The 25,142-nt window shown below is 45.6% G+C and overlaps 1 protein-coding gene across 4 annotated transcripts in view; it reads right to left on the reverse strand.

Moving 5' to 3' along the window:
- Positions 1-11,441, reverse strand: part of CARMIL1 (capping protein regulator and myosin 1 linker 1) — a 200,993-nt gene extending 189,552 nt beyond the window's left edge. For 2 of the 4 annotated variants that reach the window (XM_075084539.1, XM_075084538.1), the window contains exons 1-2: positions 11,283-11,441; positions 7,303-7,400 (exon numbers count right to left, since the gene is read on the reverse strand). In XM_075084539.1, coding sequence (XP_074940640.1) covers positions 7,303-7,400; positions 11,283-11,322 — 138 coding nt within the window. In that variant the 5' untranslated portion in view covers positions 11,323-11,441. The remainder of the gene's footprint in view (positions 1-7,302; positions 7,401-11,282) is intronic. The other 2 variants (XM_075084537.1, XM_075084536.1) reach the window with 1 other exon arrangement.
- Between the last annotated feature and the right edge of the window lie 13,701 nt (positions 11,442-25,142).

A 25,142-nucleotide genomic window follows, 5' to 3' on the forward strand; every position in this document is an offset into this window, starting at 1 on the left:
TTTTATGCACAGATTTCAATGCAAAACCTCACTTAGAAAGGCTCCATTTCACAAATAATGGTGGCAGGGAGTCAGACCCTCTAGAAATAAAAGTACATTAGCAAACCTCTTTGGTGCATTATATATTCAGCAAAAGAAGTAGAAAGAGTGTGACAGTTAAAAAAAAAAAGATTTTAATTGGGTTAAGAAAAATTGACAGAAGGAAAGATCCCATGAACCATTCAGAGCCACAGTGGACTCCTGCCTCCCACCACTCTTTTTTCCTGAGAGCTGTTAGAGCTGTGAACAGAAAACCAGAAGCTGCTAAAAGAGTGAGATAACGTTTACATTTCCATCTTCCAGAACACAAACAAGGATATATAAATGCCAGCAGGTGGGCGTGCACATTCAAAGTACACGAGGCAGAATGAAGGCAGGTGCTTTCAGGGCATCAAAAGACGAGTTACCTTTTCTTACCTTTCCCCATGTGTACCAGTTGCCCAAAACTAAAGAAAGGGAGAACAAGCAAGCTCTTCTGATTTAACGGTTACACTATCCTACCAAAGCATGCAAAGAATGCACTATACTCTCAACGTGCAAGAAACCTTCTATGCTTCAACCAAGTGTCAAAGAAACATACAGCAGAGCTGCACTCAGAAGTGCCAGGACTGTAGAAAAATCTACATTTTGCTTAGGTAGCCAGAGAAAGAGAGTTGTTTCCATTTGGTCAAAGGCCAGTTTAATTAAGCGAGTAGATTAGATCTTATCCTTAATGCAGACAAACCTGAGAGAAAGGAGCCTCGGAGTTTATTCATATTATTATTCTAAGTAGTGCATCAACACCGATTTAAACACAAGGCAAGGTTCTGTCTGCAATGGATACTGTGAGTGTGGGAGAAGATAGAAATAAGGAAGGAGAAGATGAAAAGGAAAACCAGAAGTAGGAATTGGAAATGGAAATTGAGGAAAGAAAAGCAATACCCAGCCTCAAAAACGCAAAGAAGAGGTAAGCATTCCTGTCAGCCTGGTTAATTCCATTGATGGCCAGTTTCCCCTCCTGCAAGGGAAACATCTCAACAAGGAGGATTTCAACATTTACATGCACTATCACAGCCTCAGAATGATAAGTTTGTAAATCTTCCCACAAATCAAAAGTAACCTCATAGATCAGTGTATAACATAAACATAGATTTCAGTAAAAACCTGCACATAAATTAATATCTATTTTTAAAACACTTCCATTTTTGGGACTATATACAATTGCATGACTGGATTAAGAAATTCTCTTTCCAGCAGTTCTCTTATTTCAGTTTCCTGCAGCAACCTTATTGGCCACAGTTCAATTATTTTCTAAAAGGTGTCTTGTACATGCATTAAAATACATTTTCACATAGAAGTAATTTTGATTACTCTACCTCACTTCACTTAGATTTCCTGACATGAAGGATGTACCAACACCTACTTCCTTTCATCTTCATAAACACACACTTAAGATATATGTCATAACACACAACGTTCTGGGCAGAGAAGAGGAAACACCATTATTTTAAAAGAATGTCCATATTTAACATCATTATCACACACCAGCTGTCATGATATAATGTGTGAGATTGCACACATTTATGTAAAACTAACCTTGGACAACCCTGTGAGCTTCACGCTCTTAGTGATTTAATATACGTGCATATTTTTAAGGCAAGATACTTGCACCCAAATAGAGAAATAAATCTTTATTTCAATAGAATATCATGGATAGATCAAGACAAAAGATGAGCAACGGAAAACAAGCACCAGATCTTTTAATCCCAAAATAGTTTTGGCAGTGCAAAATATTACTGCCTCTACCCGGAGACAGCCACCCTTATAGCTGAACAGTCACAGCAGCTCATAGACGCTTTTCTCAACTGCTTCAGTACACTCAGCCAGGTTGTTCAAGCAGTATTCAGAGGCCACACAGGCACTGCACAAGACTGCCATAAATGCTGAAGTAAATACAGACAGATTTTTTTTTAAATAGAATTTGAGCTTCTATAAGTGACTTTTAAAAGCAGGATATGGAATCTCAGACCATGTGCACAGAATAAATATAAACATGTTGGACAAAGAGTTCACTAAACATTTTGTTTTAAAAGCCCATGGAAACATACGTCCCAAAGAAAGTGATGAGGGCATACAAATTACTCCTGGTGATCCACACTGGGCGTACAGTACATTTTAAGGAGAGCCACGGGCCAAAGCAACTGTCCCAGTTTCAGAAGTAGCACTGTGTTTATTTTAACAAAGAGAACATAAATGACCTGGGGGAGCAGCATAACAGAAATTCCTCGGTGGGATTTCTTCATAAAGTTCTCGTGGTCACTACATCGTATCACACTATTCTATTACCTTAAGGTTAGGAAAACATAAAAAAAAAAACCTCAAGCAAACAACAACAACAAAAAAAACACACCCAAAAGCTGTCACCAAAGTAAAAAACCCAGACCAGCCATATAGAGTCATTTGCAGAAAGTATTCAATGACAGTATTTCCTCACCTTTAATGCCTAAAATATTATTTTGGAAAGCAAAACTAATCTCAAAGGCAACTAGACTAGGGGTATTCTCTTTTATTAATAGCAAAGAAACAAGAAGTAAGAGGAATCCCGAATTCTGGCCTGTCATGAACCACTACTGAAAACATCAGTATTTCATAACAAGCTGGTCAGATGTATTCAACAAGCTGCCTTTATCTTAGAATTTCAACTTCTCAGTGATTGCTACCAATTGCAACAAATCTGACTGGAAGAAACTGCAACGGATAATATTCAGAAAAAACCCTGTACAGATACCCTGGGAATTTGGGGGGAAAAAAAGCAGCACCACAACAGGGAAACTAAGCATCCTGGTTTCCTGCCAGGGTTCGTCCGTAGGTGATAATCTGATAATCACCGAGGCCTCCGGGCTAAAAACGAAGACAAAACACTGAAACTTCTCTCACGGACAGAGCATTCAGACTGATCCCTTATGGTGCCAAAAGGTGGGGCCCTCAAGGAAGGGAGTAGGTGTAACACTTCTCCTTCTGACTGCTTTCACACACACAAAACCGACACGTTTATCATTACAACTGAGACCTCTACATACCCATCAGCTTCACCTGCAACTAGAGAGAAGGTCAGAAGTTGGCAGCGTGACGCTCAGCATGATGCCTGAAGCCTTGCCCTCAAAAGAAAGTTTAAACAAAACAATCCCACAAAACCAAAGCAATCATCGACCCAATTACAAAATAGTGACATCTTTACCTATTTTAACCCGGTAAAACTGCTGTTGTGGAACCGTACTGAAGCCAAACACAGTGGGGCCCACTCCTGCAGCAGTACCCTGCCTCTGGCTCAGAGCCCCGTGGAGACAGCTAGGGCAGCTTGCCCAAGGGCTCTGCCGGAGTCTGGCTGCCTGCACCCGAGGCGGTGCGGGTGTGTGACCCAAAAAGCTGGTAGAAGCCTTGACTGGGGTTCCCTATATTGCTCCGGAATGCCGGCACCCGGCCCGAGCAATACTGCAGCTACACCGGTGCCCGGCCATCTTCCTGGCTGAGCCTGCCCCTCTGACCCAACCTCAGGTCTCACTAGGGTGCTGGGGTGATCACCAGCGCACAGCCGCCCCGGCTGCCACCCTCAGCCCTGCTCTGCTCGCCTCGCTGGTGCATGGTGGGCCTGCGCCGTGATCAGGGAGGCCCGCGATGCCTGTCCTCCTCATGCTGTGGGGCAGCTCCTCCTTGGTGGCTTGTTGCCCTTCAAGGTTTCCTCCATGCCTGGGTGTTTCCTCACCTTCCTAGTGGCAGCTTCGCTCTGCCAGAGTATTGAGCTGACTTGGATAGGGCTGGGGTTTGGCCCTCATGGCTTGAGGACTGACCTTCTGCCCGTTCAAGTCGGTTATTGCCTTTTCAGGGTTGGATATCAGTTTGCTGCCTGCACACCTGAGACCGGAGGCAGGTGAACAGCTCGCCATTTACTGGTTTGCATCATTATGACTAACTGAAAAACTAAGTAACTGAATGTTGAGATTGCTGAGGCAACAAGCTTGTTGTACAGACTGAAAAAGTCTGTTTTACATCAACATTCCCAGTCATCATTTCCAAACTTCAGCACCAAGAGCTGAGATCCTAAAGCACTTTAAGGGAAGCATGGACTTTATCCACCAGTTCCACCACAAGCAACACGAGCAGTTTTGCACGGGGTTTTTTTTTCATCTCAGACTCCTATTTTCATCCTTATTATCAGAGGAACTTCCTAGAGTAGAGTGACTTAAGTAGATGGTTATATCCATATTCTAGTACTGTGCACCTTAAATACCCTGTGAGCAGCAGGGCCAGAGGTCAGGTGTTTTTATCGTTACCTGTCAAGCGCAGTCATTTTTAAATAATCTCTCTCTCAAAATGGTACTGATTTTGCTGGATTTTCCTAGGAAGGAAGGATGAGAAATCATTTAATTAAAGCGCAGATTCGGGTGCCAGGGCTCAGTGCCAACTTCTGCAACCAACCTCCTCTAAAACCTCGCGCACATTCCACCATGGCTCTGGGGTTAGAGAGACTGAAAGCAACGGGTATTTTCTCCTTATTAAGTGCTGGACCCAATGCACGTTACCTAATTTGTTTATAAACACCTAATTACTAATAAAATTTAAACCAAAATCTCAAAACAATTCATTGCCGCACGTGCACTCTGGAGACTGCACTCAGAAGATTAACATTTCAAAACTAAGCTCTCAGGAGTCGAGGAACGCTGGCATGAAGGTTGCCCATGCAATCACATTTGAGCCCTCTGGTGCATGCACTTAAGGATATAGTCTTTAATTACTGAATTGCTTTTGCTGCCAACGCTTCATTGAGCATTCAGTCTGACATGGTCACCCAAGGCATAGCAACTCAGCATTCAGTATTACCTGCCCTGGTCAGAATGCGGCCATATACATTATTTACTGAATACTGTTAAGTCCCAGCTCAGAGTACAAAGATTCTTAATCTTGTTGGCAGCTCTCCTGTGGTATTTAGCATTAAGCACCTGCATATTTCTGAAGCAAGGTTATTTATTTTCAGCATCACTCTTTTGAGGAGAGGAGGGTATATCTCCTCTACTTCACAGTTAAGTGGAACTGCATAGACACAGTAAGGCCAAAAAGCCTCCACTAACTTGAGGTACCCCAACTTAAGGTGTTGCTGATGTCATTTTTTTTTTTTTCAGAGCACTCTGCATTTCAGAGAACTCTGCATCCTCAAAAGGAACCAGTCTCCACTGGCCTCTGCCACAGCAGATAACACTCAGCACTTCTGCAAAAAAAACCACATAAAGTGAAGATACAAGATACATACATGCAGTTAGAAAAACACTGTGGAAAAAAATGCCATTAGTGATTTGTAAAGCTTCACACAGGGCAATTTTCTTCTGTGGCAGAAGAAAACACAAAACCCAACCCCAGCAGTCAACAGTCAATTTCTCTAACCACAAAGACATTTTCCCTTTTTTTTTTCCCCACAATATAGATCCTCTACATTTTTGCATCAAAGACCAAACAGTTGTACCAGACAACACCTCCTTCAGCAATTCATCCCCTTCAAAGACTTATACTGCGCACTTCAGACAACACGTGCGCATGCACAAGAAGTGCTCGCTAACTTGTGAACACCTTAAAGAGGTTTCCTCCCTTTCAGTACCTCTTTAGTCATAATAGGTTAAGTCCCCCACCTGAGAGTTTAGGAGATCAAAGAGAGGAAAAAACATCAAAGTTATCACATTCAGGCATTTTACTGCCTAGTAGCACATCCTTCAGAAACTTCACTGACAATTCAAAGCTTGACATTCTTTTGGTCCCATCAGATCAGAACAGTATTTCAATACTTCCACAATACAGAATCATAGAATCGTTAAGGTTGGAAAAGACCCTTAAGATCATCAGGTCCAACCCCTAACCTATCACTGCCAAGTCCATCACTAAACCATATCCTCAAGCACCGCATCTACCCTTCTTTTAAATACCTCCAGGGATGGAGACTCCACCACCTCCCCAGGCAGCCTGTTCCAATGTTTGACAACCTTTTCGGTGAAGAATTTTTTCCTAATATCCATATTGATAACAATAATGATTCTGCATAAGTCAGAAAGTCAATCAAGTGTTACAGTGAAACTATCAGCCTCCCCTATAAGCATGGCTTTCAAATATAAATAGTGATGATAAATCAACATGCACATATTCAACCTATTCCCAGTACAGAAATTGTAAACCCAGGAGCTACATATAGCATGGGTAGATATTATGCAGAATATATTTCAAACTCCTTAAGAAGCTGTTCTAGCTGAAAAGTTGACCTTTATCTAGAGCCTTACTGCCCAGGGATAAGCGACATGTACTTTACAAAGATAATTCAGAACTGATTAATAAGTTGCATTTGTTAAAGACAAAACAGAATATCTGCATAGGGAGCGTACCTAAAATCTGTAACAACAGTTTTGGCAACAGAACTTTCAAATGTGCAATAGCATTTTTACTGACGCAAAGCACCACATCTCAAATATCTTGCAAAATGTTGTAACAGCACTGTACTTATTTGTGTCTGTTACTGTAGTTCTCCTGATACATATAAAAAGAATGAAAAAATAGAGTTCCATCTCTTTTTGCATTCCAAGTATTCATGATAGTATGCAAGCATACCAGCTCATCACCACAGCTTTCTTCTTATCAAGAGAGGCCAGCAAAACTATTCTTGTGAAAACAGGAAAGCATACTTAAGTGAGATTAATCTGACGCTTTCCTCCACTACAGTTTTAGGAATGACAATGGAGGATCCTACACATTAAGCATTTCTTTTAAAAGTGCAGATGTATGACTTAACAGAGAATACCAAAAAGCAGTCATCTGAGTTCAAAAAGCACAATAGTTTTACTGTTACTCTTCACTGCATAACAACTTCAGAACGTTCTCAAAAGATAAGTAATTCTACATGCTTCATTCTGCATTCTTGTCCACTCAAAATTCCTACGGATGTAAATGGGAAACCAGCAAAAGCAGCGAATTATTTTAGAACAGGTTCTAATAACAGCTTGCTTTAGCACCAGTCCACAACACAATGCCCTAAACTCTGAAGAGCAATTCAGTTATAAACATGTACACACGTGTGCATGCCTGCACATCAAGTTGCTATGCAGGCTAGAAAGGAAATAGGAAAATAAGGATATGTGTACCTTATGGCACACACAAAGTTCAAAGAATCCTTCCAGAGGAGAATTAATGCCTTCTGAAAACATACAGGCTTTTTTTTCACATATGTAATCAGAGTCCTTCTCTCATACTTACCAATATTCTGTTATCCACTTTATCTCCCTTCGTTTCCAGCTTTACTTTCTTCTTGACTGAAATTTTTATTTTCCTCCCAATAACATCCCTGATGCTTTCTGAAATAAAAGAAAATATCTTAAATACCTTCAGTGTCAACATGAGAAGGAAACAGACACCACTGTCAAGTTTTCCAAAAGACTCAGACCTACGTTGTTCAGCCGCTTGCACTCATGGAAATCTCATGCACATACACCAGTACTAAACACAACCTAACACATGTACACCTTTTATAAATTATTGTGTAGGTGATACATTTACATCTAGTATGATAGGATTATCGATTCCATATGCCGGGATTCTAAGCATCATTTGATATTTCTTTCCAGCACTACTTACACATCAAAAGCATTCCCAAAACAAGCCCCAGCACTGCTTAGCTCTACTCTGGGAAAACACAACAAATTCCTCACTTGCTATTATTTGTACCTGAAAAGCTTGCTAAAGCAAATTAGCTTCTTGCATTGCAAAAAATTTAGCCTGTTGTTGTCAATATCAGGGAGGCTAAATGGAAAAGCAAGTGTTCCCACATCTTGCACGCCGCGCATTTACGTTGCAAAGCAAACCAAGCAGACTTCGAGATGCTAACACCTGACAGCTATGCCGCGGATGCTATGGAAGGCAACACTGGTCTCGGTCCAAGCCCCAGCAACTATGTAGGCACCTCATGGCGCCAACGCCAAAGTTCCATTAATTGCCATAATGTTTTAATACATATATGCATAGACACGTACATGGCAGTCTCTGCCAAGTACTGAATGAACGAGCCCCTCCCCTAAACGTTTGCACCGTGGCCTGAAGGGAATGTATACACAGTAAACCATGTCTGAAAGCTTATACGAGTACTGACACTGATGTGATTTGGGAGATAAACACAGGAGTTCATCTGGATGAGCCAACAATGTGGCACCTTCCCACAGGTTTCACTCCCCAGCCCCCACAGAAAAGGGATGAGAAAGGTTAATGTGTTTAAAAGATTTCTATTTCCAGCACTACAACTGGCATCTGTAAAAGGCAAGTCTCCACCCTCCCCAGACACAACCCTCTGCCCTCCTGCACACTAAAGTTTAAAGGCTAAAATTGAAGATAATGGGTTCTTCCTAAGGCGTTTAATATAGTGCTCTGTATAGCACTTTTCTGCACAATTTTCATCTGGCAGTCAGAATGTGTTAGCACAAACAACACACCATTTATTAAGCCTGGACGTTTAGCCCAGGCCACAGCGTTTTGCCTGCAGGGCAGTAGGGTGTGCAAGTCAGAAACGCGCCTGGTTGGAGCGACTCTCCACCAGAAAGCTCTTTCTGCAGAATCGGCATGTTATCCCCAGGAATTTTAATTTTCCTATCAGGAAACAAAAGCTCCTCGGTAGCAGCGGCTTGCCCGGCGAGAAGCCTGCCCCAAGCTGTGACAGCCCAGTGGCAGATGGCCAGCATGGCTGGCTCCCCGGGCAACTGCTTGGTCAGGAGCCAGGCTGCAAGCTCCCCAAGCAGCCAGGTAAGCAAAGCCCCGGGAGAAGTCCAGCCTTGTCCTCCCATGTGCAACTGTTTTCTCAAGGCTTCCCCTCCCATGGGTGATGCTGAATTCTGGCCTTCCTGTCCCTGCCTGAGAACTCAGAAGCAAGCTGACCACACAGTCTTTTCCATTAAGTCCTACCACCTTGGAGAAGGAAAGGTATTGCTGCTGTCTCTGCTAATTCGCCTCCTCCCCCAGACTCTGCCTTTTGGTTTCTCCTCTCCCAAAAACAGCTCCAAGCGCCTGTGTATAGCAAAAGGCTTCCTCCTGAGGCGCCGGCGTGGGGAAGCCTCACTTCCCTTGGCTGTCCCACAGGTCCCACACAGCAGCAGTGGGAATGACTGCAGGCCCTCAGCTCCGGCACTCGTACTTCAACAAGCAATAGGCAGAAAACGGGCCTGGCACCCGAGACTCCTCCGCAGAGCATTGGGATGTCAGCTCCCTCTAAGGCTCTATCTGCCAGAACGGGCTACAAATGCTCCTTCAAAGAGTTAAGATATAGATTTCATAGATACTGCCCATGTGACTGAAGACACTTCCTTACACATTAGCTGCAAGTGGAGTAGCAAAGCAATTTTACAGATTGAGATGGAAACGCAACATTAAGACTCATATTTTCAAGCACTCAATCATTTTTTTAACACTGGAGACTATGAGTGCCTACCTTCAGACACCTGTACCTCGGAGGAGCAGATCCAGGTAAGCCAAGAGTAAGAGAGGGGTTTTTTTTGAAGACTATGACCTATGAGACCTGAACAAAGGTCACATGGGAAGGGAGTAACAGAACAAAAACCGCAGCTCAAACACTCCTACCCCCAGTTTAATCTCCACGTTCCAATCACTCAGTGCTAAGGCACATCCTTTCATCCTGTTCTCAAAGCATAGGGTTACTATAAAAAGTCTATTTAAAAGGTTAAATTTTAACACACAGAGACCAAAAATACTGCTAGAAATCAGACCAACCTACATGAACAGATCCACATGCCCCAGAAGAGCCCTTGACAAAGCAAGCTGGGTGGGCACAGGGCACCAGGACTGGGGGGTAAATACTTAAAATTGTCCAAAGCCACCAATGGGTGCGGTGTATGAAGATGCTCACTTTAATTTTACCCGTAATATGCACCACACCTCACCTACAATATACTGGGGTACGGTGCAGATCCACAGCGAGTAAGTACCACCACATGTTTAGCACTTAAAACATACCTGGCCATTTTAAAATAGAAAAGGTTCACAGTTTTGACCATAGCTGCTCCTAGCACACTTCCCAGCTTATCATTTCTTAGTAGTAAAGCTAAAGACTGAAGTTCATAACCCCACAGTTTGCGCATTAAAAGGACTGGAAAACAGAGCTATTTTGGCCATACAGAAAAAAAAAATCTGTGACATCTGCAACTTTCCATCCAGATTTTTACCAATATTTTATAAATGTTAAAACGAATTCCCACCACTAGCACTGGCTGATGAAACTGAAGGGAACGCAACAGTGCAAACAAACCAGGAGGGGTTTGTAAGGACTGTATTCAATGCAACACGTACCTTGTTGCCTGACAAATTTCTGTTTCTACTTGTCATTAAGGCAACACTTTAAATCATTCTAATGTTGGTGAGACCATTAGATCTCTCTTCAACAGGCAAAACTGCAATTAAAACCAAGGCAAGTCTGGCTTGGGCAAGGCGGCTGAGGACCAGGCCCTGAGCATCAGACCCGTTACCCCTAAACGACACCAGTTACCAACGTACAGCGCTAGTGATCCATTTATCGAAAGCTCCCCAAGGGAATTTTCAGGGCCCTTTACCATCACCTACGAATCCTAAGCGCAATCCACGCAACACGGGGGTTTGAGTGCGTGTAGCTATACAACTTTTATCACGAACTCCGTCGTACACGCGTAGGAAAACGAGACTCGAACTATGCAAACCCCAGGGGATCAAACACCAAGCCCGGCGCAGAGCCCAGCGCGCCGCCCCAGTCCCAGCCCGCGCCGTCGGGCCGGGGCGCCCGGGGGAGCGGTGGGCTCCGGGTGCGGGGGGCAGGGGCGGGACGGGGCCACCTCGTCGTGCGCCCGCCGGACCCCGCCGAGCCCCCGGGCCCGGCCCGGCCCTGCCCGCCGGCGGGCGGGCACACCGGGCGCCAGCCCGGGGCCGGTGACACGGGTACAGCCCCCGCCCGCGGCCGCCTCCCCGCTCCCACGCAGCCCCCGCCCGCCCGTCCCCGCACCCAGCAGCGGGGCCAAGTGCCCGCGGCGCGGCCTCGCCGTCTCCGCGCGGCCCCCCCCCGGGTCCCCCCACATCCCTCCCACACACACACCGGCAGCACTGCAGCCCGGGGTCGCGCACGGCGGCCTCCAAACTTGCCCCCCCTCCCGCCAGCCCCACAACACCTTCCGCCCGGTCTCCCGCCCCCGCCGCCATGCCCCGTCCCTTACCGATCAACTCCTTGGGGACGTCGGAGCTCTCCTCGGCCATGGTGGCGCTGCCCGGGGGTGCCCGGCGGCGGGGCTGCCTCAGCGGCGCGCCGTCCCTCCGCCAGGCGCGGCGGGCATGCAACCGGCGGGGCGGGGGAGGCGGGCGGGCCGGCGGTGCGCCGCGCTCTGCTGCGTGTGTGCGGTGAGGGCGGACGGACGGAGGGAGGGACGGGGCTTCTCCCGCCCGGCGGAGCCCGCTCCCTCCGCGCTACATGACGCCCCCGGCTGCCCGCCCGGCCGGGAGGGGCATTCCCAGGGGAGGAACGGCCCAGGGCGGGCAGGCGGCCGTCAGGCGTGGCGGCCCCCGCGCCGGCTCCCTCCTTCCCCCTCACACGGCCGGTCCCTCCGCGCCGCCCGGCTCCCCCCGCCCGGCACCGGCGGCTCAGGCGCGGGCGGGAGGAGGCGGTGGCGGTGCTGCCCCCGCCCCGGGAGGGCTGGCGCCCTCGCCCCGGACCGGCCTCCTCACCTCGCGAGAGCCGCCGGGAGCCGCCCGCCCGCGCCCACCCAGCACCCGGCGGCACAGGAGGAGGACGCGGCGGCCGAGAGCATCGCTCTCAGGAAGCCATCGCGCCCGCCCGGCCGCCGAGAGCGAGAGGCGGCAGGAGGAGAAGGAGGAGGAAGAGGGGAGGAGGGCAGCGGGCTGGGAAATTCAGCGCGGCGAGGCCGGCCCCTCCCTCGCCCGGTCAGCCCCCGGCGCTGCGGCGGGCCCGGGAGAGCAGCGGCGGGGGCCATCTGCCGGCGGCCGCCAGCGGCTCGGCTCGGCTCGGCTCGGCTCAGCCGGCCTGACCCGGCCCCCCCGCCGCCTCAGGTCCCGGCTCGGCCTTCCCCGCCGCCCCAGGGCTCGTCCGCCACCGAGGCCTCCGGTAGCAGCACCGGCCCTCCTCCTGTGCCTTTCTGCACCTTCGGGCTCCTGCACCGCGGGAAATCTCCTCTGGGCTCATGTCATTAAAGAAAAGGTGTATGGTGTGACGGGGGTGGTTGTCATCGTAAAGCCGGTGCTCGCCGCCTGGGAAAGGGATTGCTCAGGCTGGATCGTTTCAAGCCCTGGGAGAGGGTGACCTTTGGTCCAGAACTCATCCGCCTCTCCCTCACTCCCCCACCTTATCTCCGTGGGGACGGCAGCCGCTTCAGTACCTGTTCTGAGATAACGCCCTCGCTAGAGATTGCTTAGCAAACTCCTTGTGCAGGGAGAGAGGCGGGTCTCGGAGCTTCTGCTAGGTCGAAGGGAACCGAACATGCCTCCTTTCCCAGGACCAAAGAAAAATCCACAAAGTGCAGCATTTTGCTTGGTGCACTTTGCTGTTGACGATTTTTGCCGTGAGTTAACAGCCATGTTACAGAAACGCGGCACGCGAGCTGCCTAATTGCACCTATAAAAATCAAGACAGAAAGAAGCTTATTGGATGGGAGTGAAGGAAGAGGCTTGGCAGCCTTGGAAATCCTTCAGCTTGCTTCTGGTAGCGATGCCTAGTTTCAATGAAAGGATCATTTTCACTGCAGCAGGACTGTGATTGGTCGCCCTCCATCCTAAAGGGGTGGATTACTGCATAAACCTCATATTTCAAGCACTCTGCAACATGAGTGACGGATCTGGGAGATTAAAGTTGTTTATGTCTAATTAAGAAATCTGAAATGCATTCAGTGAGAGCAACAGTGTAAAACCAAGAAGAGTTATTTTGCTGGTGCAATAATGTACTGCTGCACTCTGTGTCTCAGGGACTACTGCATACTCTGGTCTTCAGAAGAAACGTGACTAGCAGTTTGAAATTGATGTGACTTGTCAAACAGTTTTGTGGTGATTCCCCATGGCACCAACCAGATCTCTAAATAACATCAGAGGTTATTTTACCAATACAGATACGATTACTACAGAAATGGCTACAATTTGTTCTCTTTCCAGTTTGCTCTTTACATGTAATAATCATCATCATCACAAAAAGTAAGGATGTTGTCCTGGTTTGGGCTGGGATAGAGTTAATTTTCCTCCTAGCAGCTGGTATAGTGCTGTGGTTTGGATTTAGGATGAGAATAATGTTGATAACACACTGATGTTTTAGTTGTTGCTAAGCAGTGCTTATACTAAATCAAGGACTTTTCATCTTCCCATGCTCGGCCAGGTGCACAAGAAGATGAGAGGGGACACAGCCGGGATGGCTGATCCAAACTGGCCAAAGGGATATCCCATACCATATGACATCGTGCCCAGTATATAAGCTGGGGGTAGTTGGCTGGGGGCAGCAATTGCTACTTGGGGAGGACTGGGCATTGGTTGGTGGGTGGTGAGAGGTTACATCACTTGATTTTCCTGGGTTTTGTTCCTCTCTCTCTCTTTCTTGTTGTTTTCCTTTTCACTGCAATTTATTATTGTTGTTGTTGTAGTTATTGTTTTGTTTTATTTTATTTTATTTCAATTATTAAACTGTTTTTATCTCAGCCCATGCATTTTCTTACTTTTGCCCTTCCGATTCTCTCCCCCATCCCACCAGGGTGGAGTGAGCAAGCAGCTGTGTGGTGCTTCGTTGCCAGCTGGGGTTAAATCACGACACGATCCTTTAAAGAAAATAAACAAAAAGTGAATATATTAGTAAAATAATATAGTAAAGAAGCTGTGTGCTTTTAATATATAGCAATGTCAATCAAATCTTATCTGGATATGAATGTGTATATATACAGAATGCACTGTATTGCTGGTCCTCTGCTCTCTTTTCCTCACTGTAACTACATCCTTTTCTGATGTATGCAGAGTACCTGCTGAACTCTTCCTTTCCTTTCTGCCAGTCTTTCCTCGCAGCTCAGCAGAAAACTGCATTTCTTGCTTGCTGTATACACGCAAGCTTACTTCCACTGAGGAACATGGGCATCTTTCGTCAGGAAACGAAAAAAGAATTGAGAGGTTCACATCTTTTCTGATACCCAGGAGGGAAAAATCAGATCATGAAGTCTGGATAAGAAAGGTCATGTAATTTCGTGCAGTTACTTCCGTACTGAGCCTAATGCCCTGTGTTCAGCTAAAATTTCCAGAAAGACACCTTCTCCTCCATCACTCTTCACCAGCTCTACTAAAAATTTACATTTTTGGATCTATGACCACTTTTACATGAAACCTGACAGCTTCTCATGCTGCACTAAACCACTGCCTCGCTTCTGTCTGAAACAGTATGTAAAGCATGGACCTTGCTTCCTTGCCTGCTGCCAGACAACTGCAGGCCTCTCAGCAGGCATCAGCTGCAAAAATGATGTGTTCCTTCCTGGCCTGCCTGCCTGCCTGCAGCATTCTGCTGGGATACTGCTAGCACCTCCTCCCTCTTGGCTTCCTACCACATGAGCTGGCCGGCATGGCGAGCCCAGGGTGTGTAAAGGGAAAAAAAAAAAAAAGGAATGAATGATGGCAGCAGGCAGCGCTTTTTTGTTTTGCTTTGGTTTGTTTTAATCACCAGCACTATAAGCTAACGAAGTAGCACTGCCAAGGTTACTGTATAATTCCTGCCTTGGCGCCTAGGAGACTGGACCCGGTTCAAGGTAGGGGAGGTACAGTCTAAACTCAGGTGGATCAGTGCTCCCAAGGCCAGGTTAAATCAGCAAAATGCATTGTTTCCCATTCCTTATTCCCTGGACAGGAGGCAGAACATGATTGCCCAGGCAGGCTGCTGCTTCCTGCTCCTCCAGCTACAGTAACGCCTAGACATTGGGGCCATCACAACCTCAGTCTGGCCTGTGAAAAGAAGGGTGTTTCCAATCCCAAGGGTCTACCTCCCAGCACAGAGAGGACTGGACCACTTTCCCAGTGATCCCAAACAATCAACTCCCAGAGCCTCCCGAACAGAGACTCTTCTCCACAGTCTATAGGCAAAGCCACACCATGGAGGGTTTGCTGGTTTTGTAAGGAGGTGTGATCGTCATCCTTTCCTGTTCAGCCTTACTCTCCACTAGTCAGTTCAGCAGGGATGCAGTTGTCACAGACATTTTCCCCAGCAGCAAGGACACTTGAAGAAGTTCAGCCCCCTACAGCAAGTCATCCCCACCCGGTGCAGCTGCGTACCACCTTCCATGTTGTGCCAGTGTGAGAAATTGTGATACTGTGTTGTAACCTGAATCAGTGAAGGGGGTCAGAAAGGGGATTTTTGTCATTTCAGTAACTGAATTTTAATCGTCTGTTATCCCTCCTCCCCCACCGATAGAGGCATATCAGCACAGCTGAGGAGAACAGAGGTGCCCAATTTAAACTGGGACAACAGGGGCAGACTTAGCTGGGTTTCCTGCCTCATCTCAGTGACATTCCCATAACTCTCAGGTGCAGCTCATGCCCTGAGCCGCTCCTGAGCAGTCCTTGCTATGTTAGCAGGGCTTTCTAACCTCACGTTACCTGCATCAGTGTGAATGATCACAACCTGGGTGCCCTGGCTAGGATCACACTCCAGTAGTCGTGCAAGATTGCGCATCACGTGCAGCAGGCACCTGGAGAATGGGAAGAGGCTGCGTTGTCTTCTGCCAGAGCAGAAGACCTATGAAGTTGTTTTAAAAGTCATTCAAAAGATAACTGATTTGCCTGCCACAGGAATGGGATCTGTGTGGGTTTGTTGGACATATTTTATCTCTAAAGACTGCTCAAGTTGTTGTAGTTTCTGGCATGACAGAAATGCTGATGAGAGTAGTGGGCTGGATCGTGTGTGAGTTAGATGGCTGCAGGGAACGTTGCAGCATCCACAGCTTATATTTAGCTGACGGTAACAGAGCAGGCAGGAACTAGGAGCTTCAGAAGACATTGATCAGGGACATATTTGACACAGAAGGGGATGCAGGGAGAGGAAATGTCCTCAAAACTGCAGCCTTCAGGCATCAGATTAACCATTAATTGCATGAAACAGCTTTTGAGGAACTTCTGACTCCACCTGTCACAGGTCTATATTATCATGGCACCTCACACCCTGTATTGACATACGGTATAACATATTCCTGTTTTCCAGCCTATCTGTTGCCCTTGTCCTCCTTCTCAGCGTAAATCCTGTCTTCTCCCGCAGATAAGGCAGGTGTCAATATGAGTCGGTGCCAAGCCATGCACGCTGTCATAAGGAAGGGTATTCGGAGTCTCAACTGCTGCGTGTCTTCCCTGCCAACTTCTCTGCCACTTGGATTATGGCTTCAGCACTGAAGAGTCTCCGTCTTTTTTCCTGAGAAGCAATAGTGTGGTGTCATCAATGTTATGATGTGATCAATTGTGTGATCCTACTCCTGCTGAAGCCAGTCGAAAGACTTTGGTGGCCGACCGTAGGTGTTGGACTGACACTCAGGTTGCACCCTGGAGTCATCCTGCTGCAGAGCAGCATCGTGATGGAAGGAACCAGGTGACCCAATCTGACTTGCAAAGCTGCCTTGCAGCATGCAGCAAAAGCTCAGAATGTCTCACGAAAGATGGGACAGAAAGCAGCTCTTGATACAAATGTCCCAGCCTTGCCAGTCACATTCCAAAGAACAAATTCAAAGAGGTGAGTTCTACACCAGCTCTGCCTTTGCAACCCCATAGATGCTGTTTACTGTCCTGGTTGAACGCAGAATGGGGCCATACTGTCTCACATGCCACAATACCAGCCAGTCAGGCATTTCCAAGAGTGGTATGGTTTAAGGAAGTGTTACTTTTCAGTCACTGCAATTATTAGGGGCATTTTAAAGACCAAGAGGCAGCTAACCTGTCACTCTATGCAAGTATGTGAAACACAGTTAAGACACACTCTTACAGTTATGCCTGAGCTAAGTTCATGAAATCTACTCATCCATACCAGCTTTATTTCCATTCAGCCTAAAAATAATTTATAGGACTTCCAATTTTGGGCTTTCTACAGTTTTTTGTTTGTTTGTTATAATTTTTACCAAATAAATATCTTTGTGTTCATTGTCTATGTGTGGTGATGGCATTAAATGTGATATTTGGGCCCCTCACATTGATCACATCTGTTCAGAAACCTGTAGATGTTCCAGGACTTAGGGGTGTTTTGACATTAAACATTAATTAGAAGAAGAGCAGAAAACAAGTAGGTAGCTAATTGCACAGTAATAAATATGTCTTATATTGCTGAATAATTGGATGCCTGCTTTGGATTTCACCAGTCAAGACAAAATTGATGGGGAAGGTGCGTGTCCTCGATTAATCACTAGTTTGACAAAGGAAATGGCACACTTGTGAGTAGCCTCCTGTTCTTATCTGTGACTGAGTCTTTTCAAACCCTTTACTCTCAGTTGCTGTATGTTGTTATGATTATTTCAGTGCCCTGCACAAAAAAACACCATATTTTGTCTCAATTTTAATTTATGTTCACAGGGTGAACATAAATGCCACAGCAAAGATGTATATTTTGATAAGACATACTTTGATGGTAGTGTTAAGAAAAGAATTACAAAGAGCAGCTGATGCCTCATAAAAATCTTAAAAAGAGAAATCTATTCAGAATAATTCTGGTTACTCTACTGTATTATCATATAATCTATTTCCATATTCCTCTTCCCTCATTCGTTTTAAGCAGGCATATTTGCATAAAACCAGGATCATTGTTTCTTAAGAGCTCATCTGCTTCTGCTACTTAGCTCTCACGTGAAAGCATAATCCACTGCATATCCCATCACATTTAGTTAGAAACTGTTATAATTTTTGTGACTTCAGATGTGGAACTAGAGAGCAAAAGCAGACAATTCCTAAACACGCAGCCTAGACTGGTGTCCTGGTTTTCTCTGTTCTAGACCAGACATTGCTAGCGACATGTGGAATATACTTAGCAAGATACTGAATGGAAATGCAACATTTTAAAGCATTTAAAACAGGTACACAAGTGTTGCAGCTCCTCAGCTCACCTGTACTAAGTCAAGCTGCACCATTTTTAGGGTCTGTGAAATCCTATTTCTCCTCTACTGGAGGCTTTCATTATGTCAGGTGTCTCAGCAAGCCTCTTTTTCTTACCATTGACTCCAACTTAATCAAACAACATGCCTTGATTGGGTTCCCATCAGCTCCGTGAGATTAACTGTCCCTTGTAATTGAGGTAGTGAAACTTGCTCCATAGACATGACTTGTACTGTCTGAAATAACTGAAGAAGAAGACAGATTTTCTTCGTGGCCAGCAGATGAATGAACCCGTACAAAAATTACTCTGGGGTAACTCTGACCTAAATTTCAAACTGAACATGATTCTCGCTCTCCTTTTTAAAAGTTTGAGTTTCTCTCTCAGCCTTTACTATTCTTAAGCCTTCTCCCCCAGAAACTAACAGCCCTTCCACCAATACCAATACCTTTCATTCAATCTAGCAGCCTTTGCTGCAAAAAATGTGTTCTTTAGATCTCAAAAAGCTTTACCCAGAAGCAGCACATTCTGGAGAGGTCATTGACCATGTGGTATGTCAACAAGAGCCTTCAAGAGAGTGTGCTAAGCCTAAATGGCTGGACACATAACCCTCCAGCTCACAGTGTGATAGCCCAAGAGACAGGGAAGAGAGGGTGAGAAGTGTGGAGGAAAAGTTATCTTGGACTCTACAGCCTTGGGAGCGGAAAAAGATGAATATATGGTGAACAAAGAGAAGGCTGGCACCAATTACAGGTGAATTTCAAATACCAAATAGCTTCTAGCTACACTGAGCTACCAGCCTTTTGAATATCAGCCACCTTTAGGAAAAGACTGGGATATGGCTAGAACATAAAACTGCAGGAGTCTCCTTTTGCACAGAAGATGTGAACTCTCATATGAGCTGTGGCACTAATATTCTGTATGGTATTTCTGCTCCCTCTGGACAAGCTTCCTCCTGCATAATGCAGTCAGAGAACCTGCACCCATTTCAGCTGATAAACCTTTTACAGAGCTTTGGCTGAATGGTGTTCAAGATTAACAACATATTGGTCTTTTTTTCACAGATCGTTGTACTGTTAGGCTTGGTTCGGTACTATTTTAGGGGACTTACTTTTTTGCAGTCAGGCTTGCACCTACCTGGTGAAATCCACAGTTGCGTCAGGCTTCAAGAGAGCTCCATGTGAGGATGAGATCCTTCTAGAGGATCTCCTTGCCATTTCCATAGTGTCCACGGTTGTCCTAGATCTTTTGTAAAATAAAGTAAGGAACATCAGTCATCCCAGGACAACTTATGAAAGTTTTGCAAGTATCATATGGAGGAATTAGCAAGCAGGGAAAGCAGTGTGAGCAAACAGCAAGAACACCCTAGCAACATGTCCCTAATATAAAACAGCATCACATGTGATATTGCAATGTAATAGGAATTTACTGGCAAAATGAGATTGCCATTTCTGGGGCTGGCCATAACAGGATGTTAACATAAGGGCTGACTAATACAGCAAAGTTGAGGTCACACCAATTTTTCTGGATGCATACATGTCAGCAATGATTTGAGGCAAATTAATAAAAAAGTGCTACTTTTCATGTTCAAATCATCACTTGTCAGATCTGAAAAAAAAGAAGTCCTGTGCAATAGGATTATCACCAGCACACACAACCTCCTTTCATCAGAGTACATGCATATGTTCCTCTGAGTAGATTTGCCTGCATGTATGGCTATTTACTCAGTCTTACTGAACAATAGTATCTTTAGGCTATTAATTCCAAGCCCTAATTCTAATTCCTAAAGTGGCTGGTATTTGGGGGCAAATGACACCACTGAACCAAATGTGGTGAAAGGTTTTGGTCTGCTGAAGGGGCAAGAAAACAGTTCTTGCCATTCATCGTGGCCCTCAGGGTACTGCAGGGAAGTCCACCAACAACTGACCTGCCTCACTTTGCTCTCCAGCCAGCTTTTCTTCTCCCCAGCAAAGGAGAGGTAAAATTCACATCAGTAGCTTTAAAAAACCAGGAGAAACACTACCATACCACATGTGAAGAGAAAGGCTGTATTTCTATTAGTTGCTGGGTGCTGAGGTTGATGAGCATGGGGTGGCTTGTATCTGTGCTAATGAGCTCCCTTAGCCTTCAGAGGGGTACGTGGAGCAGCTTAGGCACTATGCAGCGAGGAAGAGTGGTTTGCTAGGTGGTACTTGGCAGACTCACACCAGGGAATGGGTTTTTAGTGCAGGTGTTTGCTTTCCAGGGGCTGGGTATGGTTCCCAGCACAGCTTATTTCTGGCTTATAGACTTAGCCTAAGCATGCTCTGTCTCTCCTCCCCTGCACGCTGAAGGGTGCTCAGAGGACTTCTCCAGTAAAATGCAATGACTGGATGTTTCGCTGCAGAGGCAATGACCTCAAGCCAGCTATGCCAAAGGAGCACTTTGAGAACAGTAGAAGGAAAACACTTTTAAAATTCCTGAGATAAGCCACAAATATGAGGAGATCACAGAAGCAAAGCCTGCCTTGCAGTTTCATGGTACGCCATCAGCAAAACCAGCCTAAGATGTTTCTGCTCACCTTATTGCCATATTTCATAGTCACTTGACTGGATGTACTGGTTTTGGCTGGGGCAGAGTTAATTTTCTTTGTAGCAGCCAGTATGGTGCTATGTTTTGCTGATACATAGATGTTGAAATGAACATAATCTTTTTTTTTTTTTAATGAAAACAGTGTTGATAATAACGCTGGGATGTGTTAGCTATTGCTGGGCAGTGCTTACACAGCAACAGGGTCTTCTCACGCTGCTGCGCCAGCAAGTAGGCTGGGGGTGGGCAAGAGGTTTGGAGGGCAGGACAGCTGACCCTAGCTGACCAAAGGGACATCTCATACCATATAACGTTGCGCTCAGCAATAAAATCTGGGAGGGGGAGTTTTCCGGGGCCGCTCTTTCTTGGAGACTGGCTGGGCATCAGTCAGCTCGTAGAGAGCAATTGTGGTTTTTTGCATCACTTGTTTTTCTTGGCTGTTTTTTTTTCCTTTGTTTCCTTTTTTTTTAAAAAACTTATTAAAATATATTTATCTCAACCCATGAGTTTTCTCACTTTTGACCCATCTATTCTCTTCCCCATCCCACAGTGGGGGGGTAAGCGAGTAGCTGTGTGGGGCTGAGCTGCCTGCCAGAGTTAATGCACACCACCAGGCCGTTACAACTCTTTGTAGGGTTGTACTGTAAACCAGGTGAGAAGATTCAAACGAAAACCAAGTCAGAACATCGTGAGGTTGAGAACATAGTCATAAAGGGCAGATACTCCAGAAAAATCACAGCTGTTCTTTTAACTTGTTGTGAATGCTTTAGACTACTCTTCCATTTCTCTAATCTCTAATCTCAAATCACCATTGGAAAAACCACACACATGCTGAAGGTATTTGTTATTAGAAAAGAATTACCCACATACTTATTCAGAAAATAATGAGTGATCTGCAAAGCATAATTTTATTAGTAACTATTTGCAGTTTCTAATCTCCAGCTACATTTTTATCTCAGTTACAGATGCCTCCCAGCTAGGACAGCAGAAACAAGACCACATTATTTAGGCCGGGACATAAAGGTGGCAAATAGGGAACTATATGGCTGACCGTAACATTCACACTTTGCAAGCTGCACTTTTCCGTCAGTGGTATAGGTCAAACAGTATAATTTCTGTTCCCTCTCTGCATCATTTACATAATAAACTAGTACAACAAGAACAACATGTTTCGCAATCAGCCTGAAGTTTGGTTTTAGCATATAAGCGCCAGTTCTCATCAAGTTCAAGTACTCAAATGATCTCTGAAAATGATTATGAAATGGTTACTCCCCCAGTGGACTAAAAATCTACTCCTGAATTTGATTAGAGATTTTTGGAAGCGTTTTCCTCAGTCGTCAGCCTTGGCTGTCATTTTCTGTAACGCAATTTCTCAAAGCACAAATATATCAGTTTATTATGATTATGTGCGATAAAACAAAGTGGTGTCAGGGATGAGTTTGTATTTAATTTATTTCACCTTCATTTCAACAGAAAGGATCCAGTAGCATTTAGTGTTCTTCAGTCTGCCCCTAAGTGGTTAATTTACAGTTGTGAGCAGGTTTTTGTTACCCTTTCTTCCTTCCCTGCCTCACTGCACACATGCTATTCTTCCTTTTTTTTTCTTGCAACTTGATGCTTTTGGTTCCTTTCGCTGTGTATTATCTGCTGCTGGCAGTAATCTTAGCTCTTCAACTGACAGCAAAATTACGAGGTGCTCAGTACAAGATGACAATTTTCCTTCCCTCATTCTAATTCATTTGCGCCGCCGTCAAGGAATCAGCGTAATCTTTTCAATGCGTTAACAGCTCTCTGCTGATAGAAAGCATTAGCTCCCCATTCTTCAGCAAGAGGTCAAAAATGATTTTTGTTTTGTAACAACCCATTAAATTTTGTGCTTTGGAAAATTCCATCACTCTCCAATGTCAAATACCTGGGCTCAGTGGGCACACGGAGAGAAGAGAGGGTTTGCTGTGAGATACCAAGTGATGCAGACAGTGAGAGTCTTTCCTAGAGAGGGCTGTGGTTGACCACTGGCCTTGCCTGGTTGATTACTTGCCTTTTTTTTACTTTTTTGCCTACTCTTAAGAAAGCCTCTTTGTTCCAGCGTGCACAAAGAGGCTCCAGGGATCATTTTACTGGCTTTAAAAAAGTGATAGCTAGATGTTGCTGTAGGCTTTTTTGAGGTGCAAAAAGATCTGAGTTTACACCTTACCAGCCAAATCTATGTAAAATCGTAGCAGAGACAAGACCTACCTAACTTGATTCAAATAGTAAAAATCACCTCTGTAACTTCCACAAGGTGTTCGCCCTGACTTCATTCACCATCACGTGACTGGTAAAAAATTATAACAGAGTATGTACCTCAATGGGAAAAAAATACCTACCTGCACTGTTTCTGTACTCATGGCATGGCTTTATTCAGTTTTCTGTACAGAGGAGCTTAGCTGGGTAGACAAGTGAGTTCCCTTAACCCAAGGTAGCTTCACAATAGGAAACCTTGGTCAATGTTTCATGCACTCATTTACATTCAGCACAAGAGAAGCCTAAAATCTTTGTCAGATAACTTGCATTTAATTGTTCAGCAAGCACAGCTGCATTTCTGATGGGTAGGCAGATTACAAAAATGACCTTAGATATGCCTGGTGGCAGACAGAGGGGTCTGTAGAGAACAAGGGGCTGCATTGGCCCCAGTGAGGTCCCTAGGCACTGGAGCAGAGCCAGGGTGACCAGCTCAATTCAAGGCAGCATGAAGCTGGCAGTGCTGCTCCTCATACTGCAAGCAGACAGATGGTCCTGGATTTTTCCTACTTCTCTCTCAACTGCAACACATTTAAATACAAAGGGTAAAACCTGCAGTAACTCAAAACCAAAATATGAAGAATAAGAGCCAGAAACAACCTTGTTAAAAATATCCCGAACAGTGGGTATGCAGTAAAATATGCATACTGCAATATTTGCGATAGGGCTGGGAGGAAGCAGAGATGGAAATAGTGGGTTTGGGTGAAAACAGAAGTTGAAGAGCTAAATCAGCATTCACCTCAGCACAGTCAGGGCCCTGGCAGAGAAACCAGCCAGACTCCTGGGCTCTGCAGCAGCGACAATAGGATGCCTGAAGGATGGGGTTTGGAGAAGAGAAACCTGTTTGTTCTGGGGGAGAAGTGGTCATCAGAAAAAAAACAGTATTCTGAAGATGTTGAGGAGATCCAGCTTGCCTCTACCCTAGCTGCAAACAGAGCAGCCACAATTGCTGTTATGGCTTCACCCCACCCCTGGGAGCATTGAGGGGTTGCTGGGGAGGGGGGTATGGGCACCTCATCCCCTTGGCTGAGCAGGAACAGCCTGATACAAACCAGGCTGGCTGCTGTGCAGCCCTTTCCAAGGACAGTCTTGCAGGCATGTTTCTGAGCAAGCTGGGAGCTACGTGAACCTTTAGTTTATTACTGCTGCCCTGGGAGTAGCTGTATCTATTTCCAGTTTTACATCAGATGGCATCTGAAATTAATGTTTTTTAATAAGCAGCAAAATGTGTGTTGTCAGCATCTCAGGGTAAACACAGATACAATTAGAGCTTTGACAGAACTTATTTATGCTTTACCTGTGCATTAAGCGTGCTCTTCTGATTTTGTCCCCATGGCTGTCCTGGATTGTTTGAGTTATTTATTTACCTGTGATTCAATAAAAAGGGGAAAAACTGCCTCAAACACAAAGACTTCACTCCTCTTCACTCTTCCCAGTTGCACACACCCAATCAACTCATTTCCTTTCTCAGCAAAGGAATTAGGCACCCGTAATGCCCTGTTTCCAATACACAGATATTCAGCCACAAAACCTTCACTTCCGTGTCAGGGAAAAGGTGCCAGATGTCCTCGCCACACACAGAAAGGGGACCAGCCCAGACACTAGCACACAACATGCACCAGTTAGTTTGGGGAGATGCAATACATGCCAATGTAATTAATGCAACACGCACCAGAACACTTGAGTGCAATAAGTGCCAAAGCTGCTGAGCTGTGAGGCAGCAGGAGATGCTCACCACTCCAAGCACGGACACTGTGGCCACACTGGAGCAGAGGGAAATGGCCGGGGGTGGAAGCTGCCCAGTGAAGTCTTTTCAGTTCCCTATAACACTTACACAAAGCAATCCATCCTGAAGCAACTTCTTGCTTCACCACGCCTAGGAACCTCCTTGCTTTTTTAATAAGGCCATTAAATCATCATTTTCTTCTCATTCCCCTGGAAGACCCACCAAGTTTTTGCTAATTCCCTTGCTGAACTGCAGCTATGCTCTCCCCAGACACCCTTCCCAGAGCTTGCAATGTTTACTATCTAATGATGATTTCAACATGAAGTAGGTTTGGTTTGAAAGAGAAAGTGTTTTCTTCAGCTGCCAACTCAGTCAAGTCTCCAGCAGTTGAGCTGGATTTCCTCCATCTTAGGCATTATC

This window comes from Phalacrocorax aristotelis, chromosome 2, assembly GCF_949628215.1.
Source record: "Phalacrocorax aristotelis chromosome 2, bGulAri2.1, whole genome shotgun sequence".
NCBI classification, from domain to species: domain Eukaryota; kingdom Metazoa; phylum Chordata; class Aves; order Suliformes; family Phalacrocoracidae; genus Phalacrocorax; species Phalacrocorax aristotelis.